This window comes from Ostrinia nubilalis, chromosome 25 (assembly GCF_963855985.1).
Source record: "Ostrinia nubilalis chromosome 25, ilOstNubi1.1, whole genome shotgun sequence".
Classification (NCBI taxonomy): domain Eukaryota; kingdom Metazoa; phylum Arthropoda; class Insecta; order Lepidoptera; family Crambidae; genus Ostrinia; species Ostrinia nubilalis.
The window spans coordinates 4,636,219-4,657,032 of NC_087112.1; the positions used below are offsets into that span (position 1 = coordinate 4,636,219).

Below are 20,814 nucleotides of genomic sequence, written 5' to 3' on the forward strand. Positions count from 1 at the left end.
CTCCAGCCAGGCGCTTGTCAAGGCGTAATCACACTTCTTACCAAGTCTTTAAGGGTCAATTCCACTTACCAAAGCTAGGAGCAGATATTAGCACAACTATCATGCTTGTCAGAGTATAATCACCCATCCTACTACGTACTTAAGTTGTAAAGACTTACCGCCGTGGGTGGACAGCCAGCAGTGGATCCAAGTACAACTATGATGCTTGTCAAGGCGTAATCATCAGCCTTCGTGCCGCGTCTTTAAGTTACAAAACGCGTACCAAGGTGCTGGAAAGGTCTTAGGAAGCCAGCAGCAGAACCTAGCACTACCATCACGCTTGTCAAGGCGCAATCACCCTAATTACTACGTTCTTAAGGTTCATCCGACTTACCACTAGCACCAAAGCCATCGAGACACAGTGTGAGTGGACATCTAGCAGTTCTTGAAAGGCTGCAACTTCTGCTAAAACATTATCACCCTTCCCACCACGATCTTAAGGTTCATCCAACTCACCACTAGCACCAAAGCCACCGGTCCCACGAAGCTCATCACAAACATCCTGTCGGTGGACAGCCAGCAGTGCCTGGCGGTGCCGTAGCCTCCGGGGAAGGCGGCTGCCGACGCTAGCACCACCAGCGCCGGCGCCAGGTATGCGCACGCGCAGTACCAGCGGGCGCGAGGCCGCTCCGGCTCGAATACTTCCACTAGCATCGCGTAGAGGTGGAAACCTGGGGAAAGATGATAAATTAATCGTCATCCTTGTTCAAAGTATTCTTTAGTTAAGCCATGTTTATTAACATGTGTTCTGTTACTGTCATCATCAACAGCCCTTTACAGTCCACTGCTGGACTATGAGCCTCCTCCACTATAGTGGAGGGTTTTGCCATAATCTCCACGCTTGGCAGGCGGGTTGGAGATCGCAGTTTAAAATCTGTTACTGTGCCTTAATAAAAAGTATTTAAAAAAATAGGAATGAATTCTTTAAAAATGTCATTTATTTTTGCAATTAATCACTTTGATAGCTACCAACCGGGCAATAATGAAAATCATTGAGAGAGGCCTATGTTCAGCAGTGGACGTCGATGATGAAGCTTCAATAAAATATTTGCATGCTTTTGGATCATTTTCAGGGCACTTACACACTTCTTAGAAAAGTAACCATTCTACAGCTGGACAAAGACCTCCTCAAAGGATTTCTTCAACGACCTGTTGTAGTATTTTTGTTGAATGTTTAAAAGTAGTATCCAGTATTGATAAAACAACACTGGCTCACAAATACTTGAAAAATTCGACGGGTTTACCCAATATTTCTGTAGCTCACGGTAGATCAGTCGCCTGGCAAGCGAAAAGTCATGTCTCCAATTCTCGAGTAAGGCAATCGACTTCTTTAAGTTTCATTTTGACGTGATTATTATGAAATTCAACAACAATTGAGAGCGCAGACTACAATTTTTACTGTAAAATAGCTATTACAACTCCAGAAGATAATGCAACTGCAACAATATTAAATTACCTTCTAGAAACATCCAAGCAAATGCTGCCAAGAAGAAGTAGTGCAGAGTCCCCGCGATGACCCCGCAAAGGACCCGGCTCTCTGTCTGGTCTATGCCCCACATGAACACCACTTCAGCTATGAGAAGGCAGGCACAGAGGTTCTTGTGGATGAGGACTCGGTCGGACTGGAATAGAATGGGGTTAGTTTTATTATCATCATCATCAACCAGAACAATAATGGAAAAAGTGTGTTCCGGCAGTTAGAGGTAAGATAGCCAGTTCCTCTTTGGTTGAGGATTCCGAGTGAAGCTCGCTTCCACCTTAGGCTTGATCATCACTTTCCATCATGAGATGCAGGCCAAGAGCTTCCTCGTAGTGGATAAAAAAATCATCAGGTCATTTAGTCTCCACTGCAGAAGGACAATCATCTTTAATTTACCAGAGGCAAATAGAAGATAAAGAAGAAAAATACTTTTAAAGGGGATCGAACCCGCGCCCACTGGTGTAGTTAGTATAGTTTTCGACCACTTTGGACATTTCTTCTTCGATTTTAAAGAGTGTATTGTAATATTAGAGTATCCTTCCATTTCTACATGGACAGACGGATAATACAAGTAGGCAGGGTATCTATCTATGTAGGTATCGTTTCTACGTCATAGTTCAAAGCTTTACTTAGTATGCCTTACGAATAATCTATAGACTTTTTTCCATTTAATTCCATTCTAAAACTGATATTATCCTGATGTAGTTTAAACTGACTTTACATTAACCTTTAAACGACTAAAGCCAGTTCAAGGTTTTCATTCAAAGTGGAAACTATAAAAAAGATTCTAATTGCCATAATAAGGGTTAACAGTTTTCTCTTCTCTGAAACGTTCCCTTTCCAAAACTATAATTCTCCACCTATGTACCTTCATATTCCTGAAGCAATGGAACACAATAATGGCCGCGCACAGCGCCACAGCGGATATCGCGCAGCCAATAAACGTCAGCAAACGTAGCGCCATCTCGTGCTTGTCGCTCAAACTGACTCCGTGCACGTCCATCAAGATGGCGAAGTTGGTCAGGTGGGAGCAGGCGCAGCCGGTGTGGGTCGAGTTGGACCATTCTACGGAGCAACCTTCGGATGACCAGCCACTGTGAAGGAAACAATGATTAGTATTTTTTTATGCATAACAAGGCAGTTATTTGACCACAATCGCACCTGATGTTAAGTGGGATGCAGTCTGGGATGGTACATATCTGCCCTCTAAAGACCCGGATTATAATCTTCAGGAAAGACAGCAGCAGGCAGCAAATTCCAGTCCCTAGCTGCTAGCTGTCCCTAGTAATTAATTTTATTGAAGGATTTGCTGGATACGGTCTGAGGTTAGTACAAAGTAATCATACATTATGCAGGCTGCATTAAGTTTGACTTGACTACAGACCGCATCCAGTGTGATCAGTTTAAGGTTTTTAATCTTTTTGTATTTCTCAGACTACAGTGATCTTTATCTACGGGTTAATCTTTAATAACGAGCCGTTAACGATAAAGCTACAAAAAGTAATTGAAATTATTAGCGAATACGTATTGATTTGTTCTGAACTGTACTGAAGTAACCAATACTTGAATACTATTGGGGGCCATTTTGTATGGTGTTAGATTTTTTTTATTTATTTGATAGGACAACCAACAATAACCGAGTTATAAAAGATTTTCTCCATTCTGCAATGAAACAACATAACTAAAATTAAAAGATACTAGTAGTTTTGCTCACGTGATAGAAAAAGTTTAGTGTTTTTTTTAATAATCATAGTTTTAGAGAAGCCATTTATTCATTGATTCGTGATCACAGATACTGAATCAATTCCGTTCAAATACAATCCGGATTGAAATCAATGCACTCAATATTTGGCTTCTAAGAAAACTAAGCATAATGCAGCAAAACGTCACAAAAACTTACTGCAAAGTGTAATCCCAGAAGACGCAGGCTGGGTTGGAGACGTTCTCGGTCTTGAGATGCTTCATCGTCAGGTGTACCATTTGAGAGAGCTGGATGTGCCGCCCGTTGCCGAGGCTGGCCGATATCACCTGTGAGAATACAAAAATACATGTTTTTAGATACCAGACGGATTAGCAAGTTGAAGTGGCAATGGGCAGGGCACATAGCACACAGAACTGACGGCCGACAGGGCAGCAAAGTTCTGGAGTGGAGGCCGCGTACCGGAAAACGCAACCCACAAGGTGGACCGACGAAATCATAAAGGTAGCGGGAAGGCGCTGGACGCAGGCCGCTACCAACCGGGCAACATAGAAAGCATTGGGGGAGGCCTATGTTCAGCAGTGGACGTCCTATGGCTGAAATGATGATGATGAGATACCAGAAGTACTACAGTTTACATCACTGGCAAGTGTCAGGACCTTACTCTACAGTGGCGTCAACTTGTGAGTGCTAAAAATATAGCTCTAATTAACGTAAGGGATAAGTCACATTATGGGGAGAGATAAAATCCTTTATTTTTTAAAATTTTCAAGTATTTTTAAGGTCAGTTTTGGTCTTAGATTTTATGTTGTAAATGTAAAAAAAACTTTATGGTTTCAAAGATAGCATTGTCCTTTACGTTAAAAAGTATGGGTTAGTTGGTTCACTACTAGTCAAACTTCTATAGCGCTATTTTAATTAGATCGAAATATGACGTGTCTATTCATATTTGAACAGTAATTTCGAACTTTATCGCTATGGTATTAAAGTCGTTTTCTTAATTGACGTTTATAAAATCGATCTAAATAAATGCTAATATTTTTTCCTTACCTTAGAATTCAAGAGCCTCGTAACGTTCTTTTTCTCAGAGTTGATGCTGGTGGAAGACTCCGACATGAAGGCAGCATACTGCGGGTTCTTGATGAAAGTCGGCGGCAGGATCTGTTCTAGGCGGTCGAACGCGAAGAACACGATGCGGACTAGGTCGTTTTGGCGGTTGTCTGGAAGACATATTAGTTAGTAAGCATTTTTCATAAATTAATATGGTTCTTCTGATTAATTTGTTGCGGGTCCAATGTCAGTTTTAACTTTCCCCTGGAACAAACTTGACCTTCACTGGTTGGGTTTTTATTGGCGGTCAAGCTGTAGATCCTGGCTACACAGGAGTTGCAGCGGTGGGAACGAGAGGTGGGAATAGTCCCGTTAAGTTAATCTGGTATTGGTTATTGGAGACTTTTTGCTTAGTAGTTGAGGAGTCAGAGAGCGCGAGATGCTGAGCTTCTCTATGTTCTGTCATAGACATAATAGCCCATGTAGTTCGGGAATAAAGTAGGTAGTCTTCTATTGGTACCTAACATCCAGAGATAAAGATACAAACAAACTTACGAATTATGCCTCTTTTAAAATATTAGTGTAGATTTTCAGTTTAATATGTAAATTAAAACGAAATGTTTTATTCAGCATAACATCAAGAAAATCATGTAATCGTGTCATTATTACTTTTACCCTTATTCTATTAATAAGGGTCAAATTTTATTTTATTTTATTTGTACAGCATAAAGGCACAATACGTACCTATAATGAAACTTATCCTTGATTTTACACTAATGTTAATTTTTAACAAGTAAAATAAAATAAAATAAAATATATTGTTATCAAATCAAAGTAACTAAACTAACCAAGTAAAGCAGCTTTGGGTATGGTGATGGTGTCTTCCGAAGCTTTCCACTGGTCCTGCGTGATGAGAGATGGAAAGGTTTCGTCCTCAACATTCTTCACTTCCAACACCCTTACTGACAGACCTGCAAGAAAAATATTATTAAGAATAGAGTTTTAAGTACATAATCCTAACAATATAACATTCAACGTATAAAAGCGATTTGCTATGTTAGGACACTTTGTGGCAATATTGTTTAGTTTATATAGTGTAAATATTTTGTTTGTGCAATATAGTGTCAATATGTTGTTTGGCAATTTGCGTCAATATGGCGTCACTCGGATTCGAAAATATTAGTGACCGATATATTTTCTCTAACAATGTTGACCATTATTATTAATATGGCAACATTGTCGACGTTGCTTACAGTCAATTAACTATTTTAAAATGGTTGGTCGACTACAAGGAATATGTAAAGGAACATGTATGTGCAAACCACACGAAGTTATAAAAATATTTTTTTTAAATGCTTCTAATTTTGTTGTTGTTTCAACGATGTAGTAATTTCCATTTAGAGTATGCGCACACCGTTGAATTGGCCGATAGTTGTGCCCGATTTTAATTTGTATGAAGAATCGGCCAAACCGAATCGGCGTAGTGTGCGCACTCCCATACATGCCCATACTGATCAACTGCCCGACTAAACTATCGGCCGACGAAAAATCAACGGTGTGCGCCTACTCTTACTATCACAGTCTTAAATATCCCTCAATTTTTAATTCAATAACACCAAAGTATACTTACAGATATTCTTAACGACTTGCAAGATGGTTTTCTCTTTGGTCACAGCGTCTGCCAGTAAGAAGGCGTTTTCTTCCAGTTGAGTGAGGAGAGCGCTGGCTGCTCGGTTCTGAGCATCCGCACTGAGGTCTGCCCAGGAGGCGCGCTGGCTTTCTTCTAGAAGATTTGATCCTGGAAGAAGATGGGAAGGTAATTTAAGATAAGGCAAGCAGTATGCAGATCAGTCATCCGTAACTTTTAACTGAAGAATAAGTTTGGCACATTGACAGTCAAATATGTCAAAATGACAAGTTTATTCTTCAGTTATAAGTTATACGACTGTTTGTCTGTTTTAGGTGTGCACGCTAGACTATACCCAATAGCACTCAACCCCAAGGTTTATAACTTTTTATACCGTGTAATGGCTATGCTCACGTGACATTGGCAAACGTGGAAACACAATAGCCATAGAGGAGAAGAAGAAGAAGAAGTTATCCGACAATGGTAAAATCACCTTCTAAAATTAACAAGTTAGGTATTTGGTCTGCATTAGGAAGAGTTACCTGTATTATTAAATTTAAACCCGAGAACGTTCCAATTCACGAGATTATTAAAATATTCGTTGATGTCAATGAAATGTTTAAAAAAAAATCCGGGCAAATCAGTGGGCAATATGGCGAACAATATGGCGAGCAATATTGCGGAAAATATAGCGGGCAATTTCGCGGACAATATAGTTAGCAATATTGCGGACAACATAGTAAGCAATATTGCGGAATATATCAAACAATATTGTGGGCAATATAGTGCAACATTAACTCACCAGTCTTAATAACCCCAAGCAGCATATCCGTGACGATGGCTTCTCTCTGCCGTGGGTCTGGGAAGGTCTGGACGTTATGGGACATGCGCTGGGCCAGCTTCTTCATTATGGTGGTGGTGGTCATCATGTCGCCGCCGTATAGGGTCTTCGAGGAGGTCACCTGGGAATTGAGGGTATTAATAGTTAGAGGCCATGTTCGGATTGTATTTTAACAAGATATAGACGATTAATTAAGTCTTTTTAGTCGACTTTAAAAAAGGTATTGTAAAGCCGAGTCTCCAGCGCGTGTTTTGCCCTACACAATCAATAAAAACATGTCAACATTCAACAAATATGTCTACACAAAACATTGTTTCACTATATTCGTGTTTTCAATCGGGCATGAAAAGCAAAAACATCGTTTTTGTTGATTGACGCTCTGGAGATCCGGCTTAAGTTACGGTACATATTTCCGCACGAAACTGTTTATCATTGCGAGTTATTTCCCGGTGTGCACTCTTTCGCATATAAAGGTTGATATAAGTGTCTCAGTTTATCAAAAATCAGTCAAAAGTTTACCAAGGTTGACAGAAGTGTCAGATCATCAAAAGCAGTCAATATACCACGTACCTGAGCCAGATCATTGCTGATGCTGAGCAGTGACTCTCCCTCTCTGACCCTCGCTTCCAAACTGTTGAGCCAGACTGAGCGACACTCGCTGAGGTCTGGAGTGGACCCGAACCATTCTGGTATGGCGTCGGCTGTAAAAGAAAACAAGTATTATAGAGCACATTAAGAAAGGGGTTTTTCTATGAATAGTCAACATCATTATTTCCCAAAGAAAATCAGCAGACTGCAGACTTTTGGACATCCAATAGTTTGGTAGGGATGTTAATCAGCAAATGTATGGTATCACACTGATTTAGTATCGGCCGAATCCTCATAATTGGAAGCCGACCACTGAATAAGGTCGTCCTACGCTGCACTTGCCGGTACGTGGCCTCTATTCCAGAACCTTGCTGCACCATCAGCCTAGATAGAACTGACTATCTAGGTCGATTGCTCTTACAAATTAGTAGCAGTGTGCTTACCATGAGTTTACGTTAGGTGTGCTCGCTAGCGACTGCGTAAAAAAATGACATTAAATGTATGACATATTGTGCAGCGCCCCTAGCGGCTACTTTCAAGAAACAAAATCTTGATAGATTTTTTTGACGTACTCGCTAGCGAGCACACCTAACGTAAACTCATGGTAAGCAAGCACACTGATCCAACTATCGGCCGATAAAAAGTCTATTAATGTGCGGACTCTTAGACTATGCCAGTGCAACATATTATTTTTGTTCTTATACATTTATAACTAAAACCTGGTCCGTGAGCACGTAGAATCCCGTCCAATGCCCCGAAGCTACCCATCCTTATCGCTCGCGCGTAATTATATTGCTGTCGCGACTGTGCGACGCGCGCCCGCAGTGAGTGTGCGAGCGCGACAGCAACATAATTACGTGCGAGCGACAAGGATGGGCAGCTTGGGGTCATTGGACGGGATTCTACGTGCTCACGGACCAGGCTTTACACATCTATTTTTTTTTTTTATCTTTGGACAATTTCACACAGCGCCAGCTAGCCCCAAAGTAAGCAACTTAATGCTTGTGTTATGGGTGCTAGCTTAACGGATATACTACTTATATACTTTTTTTTTTTAAATACATAAATATTATACATAGTCACACCCAGACCCGTCACAGAAATTAAAATTCATCATTTCAATTTCTGCCCGGCCGGGAATCGAACCCGGGACCTCTCGGCATAGTAGTCCGTTCTGAACCACTACACCAAACGGCCGACAAATTATATTTGCTGTTTGACACTCACGATAAGCGAAGTCGGACACAGTGGAAGGGTGCTGGCTGGAGGCCTGAGCGTCGGGCAGGCTGGCGCCTCCTCGGTAGTCTATGAGGTGCTCTGGAATATCTCCATCGCGGCCTGGAATCAGACACCAGTGCTTGACAACTTCGCTTCGAAAAGTTCGCTCCGATCTTAACGCTAATATAACTTTTTTAAGTTCGTTTCAACGAAAGCCCATCCACTGCTGGATAAAGGCTACCCCAAAGATATCCACAACGAACGGTCTAGCCCCTTAGGTACTTCCTGCGACCTTCACTAAATCACCGATTTCTCGATTGGGAGTTTCTAGATTGGGATTTAATTTAGTTCGTGGTCGCCTTTTCTGCCCCATTGACCATCAGTTCTACTAGCTATCCTCGACCAATGCTAATTAAGTTTCGCAATTCCACAGAATTGATCACGTAGGAAAACTCCGAGCATAGCACGCTCCATCACCCTTTGAGTTAATATGGTTTGGGCTAAATGTAACTACTATTTCTTTCGTACAAATACCGTTTTACCTTCTATTCTGTTCTCCACCTACCTTTCAACAAAGCTTCCGACCCCAGTCTCCTGATCAGCTGGAGCTGTCTATCCAAGGCCTGTCCCATCGGCTGGTCTAATCCCAGGTCGTGGTAGTTCTCCCCAGACTGCAGTCCTGGACCTCGTCTCCTGGGCGTCCGCTTGTCTTCCTCCGTGAAGTGGTGGGGAGTTAGGGTGCACCTGGAATTGGATTGTGGAATTTAGTTTATTTTCTGTGCATCATCGTCATCTTTCAGTGACAGGACGTCTGTTGCTGAATGTACTAGGCTTCCCTTATTGGTTTTCAGATTGGCCTGTCAATTACTGTTCATGTGTACCTATTAATATTACTAGGTACAAATGAATGCGTGTATGATTGATTTTTGAAACATTACTACTTATAATAGAAGTGAGGAAGCTTTTACATTGTACTTTGCCACATTTTTAACATTCAGTGTGCTTACCATGAGTTAACGTTAGGTGTTAGTAGGATTTTAGTTCTTGAAAGTAGCCGCTAGGGACCCTGTATAGTATAGTCTGTCATACATTTAATGTCATTTATTTACGCAATCGCTAGCGAGCACACCTAACGTAAACTCATGGTAAGCACACAGATAAATGCTTCTACAAAAGAAATGTAAAGTTTAACTTGACGATATTAACCAGCACATTCTAATTTAATGGTTTAAAAGTCCAATGGGTAAAGTAATTAGTTTAGTAAGCTGAAAGAGAAAATTGTACTTAAAGGGTAATACTCACTTCCACCGGGCAAGGCCCGTAGCGCCGCCGGGGCACGGCTGGAGCGCGTATGAACCAGCCAGGGTCCAGTTCCACTCCAGGCCCCTGGCTGTGACTTGGGGACAATACGCCCGCCTCCCTAAAGGTGTTGGGTTGGTGGCTGAAAGGAAAATACTGATGGATTAGCAAATAGCTTGAAGAATAACTTGAAGAAATCGAACTGCCTAAGGCGGGAATCGAACCCACGACCTTTCGTTTGCCGGGCGACTGCTCTTCCATATGAGCTACTTAGAACTGGATGAACCAGTCGAAATTTTCAAGTGTAATACGCCATTGCGGCCATTCATCTTAGCATGGAATCTATCTGCCGCCGCCTCTGTGGTCTAGTGGTAAGACCACCTGCTTCAGACGCAGAGGTCCCGGGTTCGATTCCCAGTGGGGGCAGATTTTTCTGTTCGGTTTGGTTGGTGGTAGGGCTTGTTCTAAGTCCGCCTGGCTAGCTACCACCATCTTACCTAAGTCTGTCGCCATAACAACAATGTTAACAGCATTGTTGTGTTCCGGCAGTTAGAGGTAAGATAGCCAGTTCCTCCGTGGTTGAGGATTCCGGGTGAAGCTCGCTTCCACCTTCGGCCTGATCATCACTTACCATCAGGTGAGATACAGGCCAAGAGCTTCCTCGTTGTGGATAAAAAAAAAAAAAAAAAAAAAAAATCTGTCTTTCTAATTTTTTTATTTTATTTTTTTTATTTGCAAACTCAACAGCTTGGTCGACAATTTACATGTTACAGAGTAGGTAGTACATTATATAACTCTAGCCAATTACAGAGTCTCAGAGCTAAAAGCTAAATTTAACTATCCTCTTTCGAAGATAAACTTGATCTTTAATGGTTGAGTTTGCAAACTGTAGATTCTAAAAAGGATTCTAGCAGAAGAAATATTAGATTGGAATAGTTCCGTTAAGGGTAATGTGATGATTACGAGCAATAACTATATTGGTAATAGGTAAAAAATATATTGTAAAAACACTAGCGAGTGTTTTTCAATGAATTTTAACCTCTATCTAGTCATTAGACTAAACATTTGTGTTGCAAAATTTAGTCTATTATAACTACATAAGATGCTACAAAAATTTTGTTTGTGTCTGTATATTAGCTTTGCTTGGAGCTCTCACTGCAACGAAAGCTCCCATTAGAGCTAGATTTTTTGTATGTTTGTTAATTAAAACATCAAACAGTTGTTCACTTACAGAAAGCCTTGTCGAAGTCATCATCAGTGTCTTCAGGTCTGCTTTCCTTCGGCGGTTCTTGTACTGGCGGCGACGAGTCCGAGTCTTCGTCCTTGACTGGCCACTGCATTGTCTCTTCTGTCACCACTATGAGATAAACAATGTGATTAGAAGAAATGGCAAAATTTTCATTGTATTGTATAAAGTAAAAGTTTAATCCTTGTGTTAAACAATCAAAATATTTTATAAAATTTTGACCACTAGAGGCACTAATGAACGTCAAAAAAAAAAAACACAGTAAAAAAAAGAAAGGTAGCCCTTAATGGGCACTTTATATGTCTCCTTATCTTTTAGGCCCTACCGTATAATATACAGTGTGAGTCACGTTAAAGTGTACATATGAAAATAGATGAAACTAAACCTATTTTTATCGACAAAAAAGAGGTCAAAATTTTTTTGAGATTTTTTTTAAATTTTTTATAGAATTTTTTTTCTTCAAATTACTTATTGTAAAGAAAACGTAATAACTTTTAAACTAAGCGGTATATCCTGATAAAATAAAAACAGTAATAATGCTAAATAACAGGCGATACTAAAAAAATACATAGAATACACAAAAAATGCCAACAAATAATAAAAAATGATACTTTTTGAAAAAAATCTGCTTAAAAATTCGTATTTTTTTGGTTATTTTATAAATTTCTCCAAAAAATGCCCTTATAACCGGTGGTTTTTATTACTTTGTATTATTTTCTATCGTATTATCTTTGTAAAACCAAAAACCGCATGTCTCTATCCCTATCACAACATTTGCTATGATCGTTTGAACAAAGGCCTGCCACAACATTATTCTCCGCTACAGGTAGAGACAATTTTAATTTTAACTAAAATGTTTAATTTACCTCGAAATCTTTTGTTTTTATTTGAAATCTAACTTGTCTTTATCAAAATTACAAATCTAGAGCCATTTTCAGATTTTTTGTTAATGAAGCATTGAATGGCGCGCCCGGAGAGGCTTAGTTCAAACGATCATTGCAAACGTTGTGATAGGGATAGAGACATGCGATTTTTTGTTTTACGAAGGTAATATGATAGAGAATAATACAAAGTAATAAAAACTACCTGTTATAGGGGCATTTTTTGGAGAAATTTATCAAATAACCAAAAAAACACGAATTTTTAAGCGGATTTTTTTCAAAAAGTATATTTTTTTATTATTTGTTGGCCTTTTTTGTGTATTTTATGTATTTTTTTAGTATTGCCTGTTATTTAGCATTGTTACTGTTTTTATTGTATCAAGATATACCGCTTAGTTTAAAAGTTATTATGTTTTCTTTACTAGTAAGTAATTGGAAGAAAAAAAATTCTATAAAAAATTAAAAAAAAATCTCAAAAAATTTTTGACCTCTTTTTTGTCGATAAAAATAGGTCTAGTTTCATCTATTTTGATATGTACACTTTAACGTGACTCACACTGTATTATTCGGCCCGTTATTCCGTACTACTAAAGTCAAAAGTCTGAATTTTCAAATATATGGGCCGCTGAAATTAGAACGTCTGCTATGGCCCTTAATCTCAAGCTCTCGATTGTTTATACTCCAGGATCTATTTCTAGACGAATCAAAGAACGTAATCTATCTTTGTTTAATAAAATAGTCCGTTAGACTCACCATTCTCATCTTCTTTGTTCGGCTTGTCGTTTCTAGGGTTGTCAGTCTCCGCTGCCTTTGGTTCCTCCTTCACGTCCGGCACCGTCTCCCGAGGGGCTTGGGGTGGATCCCTTTCTGACGAGGAGTCCGGTTGGCGGGTGGTCGTCTTCTGGAAGCAGGGACGTTGTTACTCTTATGTTGGTGGCATAAAAACCAAGTGCTAGTTCTAAAGACAGATTAAAAAGGTTTTGGTTGAAGACACACATTTGGTGGGGATTTCCACCTTCGAATAAACATCATTATCATCATATTATTTTCAGCATGTGGCAGTTCTGTTAAAAACTGGATGAGACCCAGATATTCCTGATCTTCTTGGTTCTCACTGTCAGCGTCAAATATATAGTTCGTGACATCCAAGGAAGCCTTTGTTACAATTGGATTAAGGTTGTGTTGTCAACTTTTTGTTCATTTTGGGTGTCATAACTATTTGACGCTGATTGTACTTACAAGTAAAAGAAATGGGAATAAAGAGTCCCACTAACTAGTTCTACTCTCTTATCGCATCATAACACTACATAAATATCGTAGCACTAGGAAAAAAGTTTCACTAGTTCGTTAGTAGCTGGGATACAATTGGGAACGGTCTTTGATATCAAATAAACATGAATAACTTCATAGTAGAGGAAAATATCTGCTAGAAGCTCCTTCCCTACGCTATCCCTTAAACCTACCTTAGTCCCAAGATCTCCCAGCTTCACCTCTGGCGGCAGAGTGATATGCGGCCTAAAAGTCGGCGGTGTGATGACAGTGGGCTTCTTCCTCTCCCCCTGCTGGACCTGGACCGGGTTCTTCGGCACTGGAGCAGCGGTAGACCGCCAGACTGTCGGCTGGGAGGTGATCAGCCAGGGTGGTGATGGGCGGTTGGTTGTGCTTGTTGTTGAGGCTGAAATGGTGAAGATAGCTCGTTAGTGGTGAGGATTTGTTTAAAATTTGTCTTGATATTAGAATTGTAAAAGTTGGTGAGTGGTAAAATTGGTCAAACATCAGTATTGTTGTTGTTGAGTCTCGATTTGTAAAAGTATAACTTCGTTTGTGTCAAATTCGGTCACATAAGTATTGTGATAAGAATGAGAGGTTTTCAGCGTTGGTATCTCCTTCATCTTAGAGTAAGGAAACGAGAAACATAGAGCTAGACACATTTAATCCACTTGTTGTAAGTTCTTCGCTTGCAAGTCCTTCTCCTTGACCTCAAAAAAGTCCAAAAAACATTGCAAAGGTTCCGATGATCGTGATAAAAGTGGACAAGCCTTGTAACTGATGAGGAATCGTAGAATAAGTCTGTCGCCATAACAACAATGTTAACAGCATTGTTGTATTCCGGCAGTTAGAGGTAAGATAGCCAGTTCCTCTGTAGTTGAGGATTCCGGGTGAAGCTCGCTTCCACCTTCGGCCTGATCATCACTTACCATCAGGTGAGATACAAGCCAAGAGCTTCCTCGTTGTGAATAAAAAAAAAATCTTCAAATATTTGCTAATCTTGACTCATGAGGTTGACTTAGCTGAACAATAAGTAAAAAGGTATCTTACCTGGTACACATTGGTAGTGCGCTTCTAAATATTTCAACGTGTTTGGACAAGGATCCCCGAAGACGTTCGTACTGGCCAATATACTGCAGTTTTGGTGCATGCTACATCTGTGGACAAAAGAAACAAACAATCAGCAATTGAAAATTAAGTTATTCAATTGTTATAAGCTTTGGATCAAGGAATTTTTGCACTTTCTTGGCTGGAAACCTAGTAGATCAAACAACCACGAGCGGTTTCCTACCACGTCACTACAGCAAATTCGTTGTGAGTTTTAAGAAAGCAGTGTTTACGACTCTATCCACAAATCGTCAGGTATTGAGGATATATCCTATAGGTGGTACATAAGTAGGTAAGCCTACATATGAGTACATACACCCCCCTCCCCCTGGGTTTAAATGAAAAACTACCACGCATTCAGTAAATTTCCATATAAACGCATAGCTTGTGTACTCCCGTTCATCCGTCAACAGCTTCATTCCAGTGTTACGATTAAAAACGGTTAGTGATGACGTCACGCGTAATGGCTATCAATCCGACGCCATTTGCATGAGTTAGCCAGTTTATTGGCAATCTCGCGGCTAGGGTTGCCAGGTGTCCGGCTAAAGTTGGATTTTTCGGACATGTCCGGCCAAATAGTTTCTCGTCCGGAATTTTGTTAGGCTTTTAACATGGCGCCAGCCGAAAGTCGAGTGCACAAGTAAACTATGAGCGTTTTTCTATTAGGAAAAATTTTTCGGCTGTGAAAACATATTAGGGCTTTTAAAAAGCTATGACTAGCTATTAAAAAAGGAATATTAGGCTTACTAACATAGACTCTAAAATATTTTTTTTTAAGGGACGCGCGCCTGTAGCTTTAAGAGCTTTTCCAACTTCACCGGGCAGAGTGGCGAGTACAGAAGGTACCCGATCGCAGACCGACGTTCGCGATCGGGCAGTATCGTCTCTTAAATCAAAATATGGACTGAATTAAGTCTGACAATAAATGATTTTTATTTTTACTTTGTGTTTTGGACGTGGCAAGTTGGCAACCCTACGGCTAACATGATAACCTTCGGTGTAGCGAATATTTAATTTTCAGCAATTTTCGACGACCGGAGTTACATTACCATGGGATTTAGGATTATTTTAGCATGAACGCGTTGATGGGGTGTGAAATGGGTGAAGGCAGGTTCTGAGTATGGGATCTAAATTAACTTCTAAAAAGCTGCTGTATTACTTCAACCAGGTCACAAAAGTAAGACGGCAAGTAATCTAAACACTAGCTACGATCTTATGAATTTGTATTTAGGGTAATTTTGTAACAATATTTTGATGTCCCACAAGGCACAAGGTGGACTGACGACATCGTAAAGTTAGCAAGAAAGCGTAGGACCACAGAATAAGTAATAGTACCAAGGTAAGTAAGACGGCAAGTAAGCTAAACACTAGCTAGGGTCTGCTGAAGTTGTATTAGGGATGATTTTTTAACAATATTCTGATGTCCCACAAGGTGGATCGACGACATCATAAAGGTAGCAGGAAGGCGCTGGACGCAGGCCGCTAGCAACCGGGCAACATGGAAAGCATTGGGGGAGGCCTATGTTCAGCAGTGGACGTCCTATGGCTGATATTTCTGTTCTGATTCTGGTGTCTAAAACATAAATACTGTATTTATCTGTACCTGTGTTTTGAAACGAAACTCAAAAATAAAACTTAGCTCTTAGCTTTTAATCTATTATAATAGATGTAAGTGTAAGTAAATTAAAATTGCGTATTTAATCAATCAAGTGACAAGTTAATTCAAGTCCATTATTATTATTGTATCCTAATGAATAGTTACGCCCGTATTTATAAACGATGCTTGCTTAAGTAAAGCAGCAAATCGAACACACAGCGTTGAATAGAGCTCTGTGATTGATTCGTGTGTCACCCTGTGCGTCCACGCGCACTGTGAGACCTCATAGTAATGTTTGTGAATACAGGCGTTAGTTACTTAGGTACAAGAAGTTCGTTATTTCTTATACTTGGGAATCGAACCCAAACCCCTCAAGAGTGGAAGGCAAGAGCGTCCGAACTATTAAAAGGCTTTTTTTCAAACATCCTTGTACGTATTTATTTAATTATCTTAGACAGGACGTCCACTGCCTTGTTTATTTGATAACTTCCAAAAATCATTACATTAAAGTGCATTAAATATTATGATTTCCGCGACAATAATAACAACAAGTTCTGTTATCTGTTTCTACATAATCCTAATCTGTTTTTTTTAATTATACAGTAGTAGGATACCATAAAGACAAGTAATTAAATAATTAATTAACAAAACATGTTCCTGATGATATTTCCGAAAGCTTCAAGTGCCTAACGGTTATTGTTTCAGAGTTCCGTAAAATAAAATTATTATTCAAAGCTATATTTAGTTAAGTATTTAATTAGATGTAATCTAGTGTGCTTACTATGAGTTTACGTTAGGTGTGCTCGCTAGCAACTGCCTCAAAAAAAGTCATTAAATGTTTGGCAGATTGTACAGCGCCTTTAGCGGCTACTTTCAAGAACTAAAATCTTTATAGATTTTTTGACGCACACATCTAACGTAAAGTCATGTTAAGCACACCGTTTTCAGATTTAAGTTACTAGATATCAGACTGAGTGTCGAACCTACAAACGCTCTGGTTTTGTAGAATTTGAAACTAGTACTTTACTAAAGCTTGGCAGTATAGTATTTGCTAATCAACGCTTTATCACAATCTGTCAAATTAATGTTAATGACACTATGATGGAAAGAGACAAAACAGTCATTCATTATCATCATTCATTTCAGCCAATGGTGGCAGTCCCACTGCTGGACGAGGCTTACTCCAAGAAATGCTACAATCCATGATCTCCGGCTTCTTTCTTTCAGATACGGCAATTTCAGCATGTATTCTGTGGTTTTAATTAGAATATCTATAAAAAAGGATTTTATTAACAATGGGGTTTTTCGCTACACAATCATAGCAAATGGTTTATGCATCTGTAACGCGGATCCCTGAACTGGACTTACGTTAATCAATACTATAACATTTCTCCGATCATTTACATTTATTTTTCCGTCTCATCATTTGTATAATAATTAATTGGCCGAGTATAATTATGTAATATGATACTTGCCTCTAATTGGTGACACGATACCGCTTCATGTCTTTAATAATAAATAATAATGTCTTATATTAATGCTCTGATTGATCTCCCGATATGGTTTAATTAGTTAGGGTATTCTTTTTAAATGGTTTGCTTTATCGACAGTTAATGGGCATCGTGAAAAGGTCAGCAAAACGATAAAATTTTGTACTAAAAAGAAATATTTTTGAAGTCAAATTGGCCTGATGTAATAGTGTGTCAACTCAAAATTTTGAAGATTTAAAAAGTAGACTAAATTCGTAAAATAAATTTTAATTTAAAATGAAATCGTACTATGTAAAATTAGGTAAGTAGGTACTTAGCTATTGTGCTGAATTCGATAAATGCCGGATTATGGATAATATGAATTTAATAACACCAATTGATTATTGCTCATCAGAACTAACAAAATAACGGTATTTACGCAAAATGGCATAACGCAACTAAAATTAGCAAAGCTCCCGAAATAATGGAAACCGCAAATGTGACGGTAAATGCTTTATTTGGACAATATCAATAACGGCGGATTATGGCCAGGTTGCACCGTGACCTGTTTTTGTCTAATCCGCAGTGAATTGTTTGGACTGAGCTCAGATGGCGCCACATGTTTAGTATAGTGATACGTGATGAAACGTTGCATGTATTGTGTATGGAACGGTTACGGTGGGATCTATTGCTGGGTATTTGCTATTGACAGTGTATAAAGACCTTTTAGTTGTGGAACATCTTTAACGGTTACTATAACCTTAACCGGTGTTTTTTATATCTAATTGGACAGATTTTTGAGGTTTGTTACAGCTATAACAAGATAGTCAAAAGTGGCTCCAAATGGTTCGTGTAATATTACACACGTTGCTGCTCGCCAGTTCTGTTACTTGAACTTGGCTTGACACGCTGCCGCATGTCTAAATTTAGATACTCGTTTCTGATGATTAGGCGTTTGTTTAAGAAGGTCCTACTCGAAAGAACCCTTTGGCTCACTGTTTCGAAAGACAGTATTTTTTATGTGTAAAAATGTTACAAAAAATAGATAACTAACCTGCTATGTAAAACCCGCAAACTCCTGGTGGACATGCAGTTGACACTCCAGTCGATGTTCCCATGGTCGTTGCAGATCGTGATCGAGAACCTTCCATAGTTCGCCCTGATGAGGTGGATGACGGAACCCTCGCTGCAGCCGATCTTGAGGGTCTTCCCTTCACATGCGTACGCCGTTTCGTATCTTGGTTCTGGAATAGAGAAAAAAATGGAAATGAGAATTTGAGATTTTTTAGATGGGACTAGCACTATGAAAGAATAGAAAAAGAAAATGTAGGGATGAGAATTTGCGTTTTTTGAGTTGGGACACTGTGACGTTGTGTGACCAGACGAATAAATAATTTTAGAAATAATCACAACGTAAAAATATAAATGCGTTGTAAATTATTTTATCTAAACAAAACTTCGTTTAATTAGAAGAATATCTTCGTTTTATTTTTGTAAATCGCAAAGAGGTTTTGGAGTTACTTCTAAATTGAAACAACCAATTCCACTACGTTTTGTTTGACCGAAGAAATAATTAGGCTGAGTTGCACCAACTTACTTTAACCGTAACTACGAGTATAAAAATAACCGGTGTTTTTGCAAGGAGTTGGACAGATTTTTGACGTTTGAGTTAAATTAAGATGGTGCAACTCAGATTTAGTCTTAAATGCATTAAATTAGTTTTTTGTAAGTATTAGATTTACCTAACACTCAAACATTGTTTGACTCTATCAATCAATTTCTTGAATTAATCAAACCATACTCTGATTATATTAGCCACAATATTGATCGTAGTAAGCTTCCCTTGATAATAAAACCAAGTAAAACCCCTGAAATATTTTCGCTTACCGTCCATATCCTTCATTTCGTTCGCAAAATCGTTCTGAAACCTCTTGTTTTCGGATCGTTCAGAAAATGATTATGAAACGTTGAGTCGACAGTTTTTCTTTTTGTCCCGAAAGGCGCAAATGGTTCTCGATTAGTGATGTGCAAGTGTGAGCAAGATTAGTGTCCCGCTTTCCCAGTCATTAACTGTCCCAAGTTACTGGCCGACATATAGATTATGTAGTTTATGTAGTCACACTATGTATAAAGAGCTAGCCAAATCAGACTTTTCTTTCTTTTTTGGTAGACATCTAAGAACATTTTCTGAAAAATAACGTCATAATCAATACTGTGCAAGAAACCTTTATAGGTTTGAGTTGTGTTTTCAGTTTTTACAAACATGGAGCAGAATCAGTGATAACTTAAATAGAATTAAAGCATCTTCAGGATTCGATCAACGAATCAGCTTCAACACTCACAGAACTGTCATCTCGCGTCATCGTATATTGACATAGTCATCATTATACTTACAGTTGCATTGCAACGCATAATATCAATACGGTTGTCCCATGTCCCTGACATATTGTCCTGCAAAATATATCATTACTGCCGTCCCATGTTCCTGTCCTGGCTTTGTCCCATGTACCTGTCCCGATTTTGTCCCAACTCGTCGTGTTACTGGCAACACTACCCCCGTCCGTTTAATTGGGTTTATTTGCGGAGAGATGAATGTTGTTTCCTTTTCCAGCAAGGAGCGCTATTCCCGCGAGTATTCGCCCGTGTGTTTTCATCTTTGATGGGAGTTTTTGTGGGCGTAGTTCGATTTTGTTAACAACTGTCTTGCATAAACGAGTAGAGATGTTTTTTACCCGACTGCGCCAGAAAGAGGGTTATGTTTTTAGAACTATAGGATTGATTTTGTGTGGTTTTTATCGTTTTCTGGTGCTTGTTGGACTTCCTATTATGTATTTATTTGAAACTTACATTATGTTTAAGTTTTGAGGCGAACTTAATGCCATATGGCGTGTTCCTTCAGTTAACATTACGGCGTAACTGACTCTTAAATTAAGACCAATGTTTTTAAATTATAACGGGACGAAGGCAGTCTCATCACAGTCACTACATTTTAGTAAGAAATTATTATTATTTTAAAGTCCTTAACCCTTAATAACTTTGATCTTTTTATTTCCTTTCCATGTATTATTAAACCAAGTTTTATTTCAGTTATCATAGCTGAATTAACTAAAAGACAAATAGAATCTTGAAATTTTCCATCACCCCCAAAATATCAGCTATCTACTTATGAAATATTTTTATCATAAATCTGCCCTGTCCATATAAGTTTACATATTCGTTTTTTCTATGTAATTACCTGATCCCCTTGTCTTGTGAATTGTTTCCCCTAAAGTGGGTACTGGACACGGATTATAAATCATTTTTATGACCCCTACCCCCTTACGCTCTAAATTAGGGGGGTGACTGGCGTTTTAACGTCAAACGTTTTCTTTATGATTTAGAATAGTTGTGGATATTCTTGGGTG

General features: G+C 39.0%; 1 protein-coding gene across 1 annotated transcript in view; it reads right to left on the bottom strand.

Annotated features, from left to right (window-relative positions):
* Window positions 1-20,814, bottom strand: part of LOC135084273 (latrophilin Cirl) — a 418,461-nt gene that overhangs the window by 10,954 nt on the left and 386,693 nt on the right. Inside the window, exons 3-19 of the mRNA XM_063979064.1 lie at window positions 18,465-18,654; window positions 14,288-14,394; window positions 13,432-13,643; window positions 12,722-12,869; window positions 11,073-11,198; window positions 9,845-9,983; window positions 9,108-9,286; window positions 8,552-8,662; window positions 7,307-7,437; window positions 6,698-6,857; window positions 5,899-6,066; window positions 5,117-5,239; window positions 4,269-4,438; window positions 3,420-3,547; window positions 2,388-2,613; window positions 1,496-1,661; window positions 496-710 (exon numbers count right to left, since the gene is read on the bottom strand). Coding sequence (XP_063835134.1) covers window positions 496-710; window positions 1,496-1,661; window positions 2,388-2,613; window positions 3,420-3,547; window positions 4,269-4,438; window positions 5,117-5,239; window positions 5,899-6,066; window positions 6,698-6,857; window positions 7,307-7,437; window positions 8,552-8,662; window positions 9,108-9,286; window positions 9,845-9,983; window positions 11,073-11,198; window positions 12,722-12,869; window positions 13,432-13,643; window positions 14,288-14,394; window positions 18,465-18,654 — 2,699 coding nt within the window. The remainder of the gene's footprint in view (window positions 1-495; window positions 711-1,495; window positions 1,662-2,387; window positions 2,614-3,419; window positions 3,548-4,268; window positions 4,439-5,116; window positions 5,240-5,898; window positions 6,067-6,697; window positions 6,858-7,306; window positions 7,438-8,551; window positions 8,663-9,107; window positions 9,287-9,844; window positions 9,984-11,072; window positions 11,199-12,721; window positions 12,870-13,431; window positions 13,644-14,287; window positions 14,395-18,464; window positions 18,655-20,814) is intronic.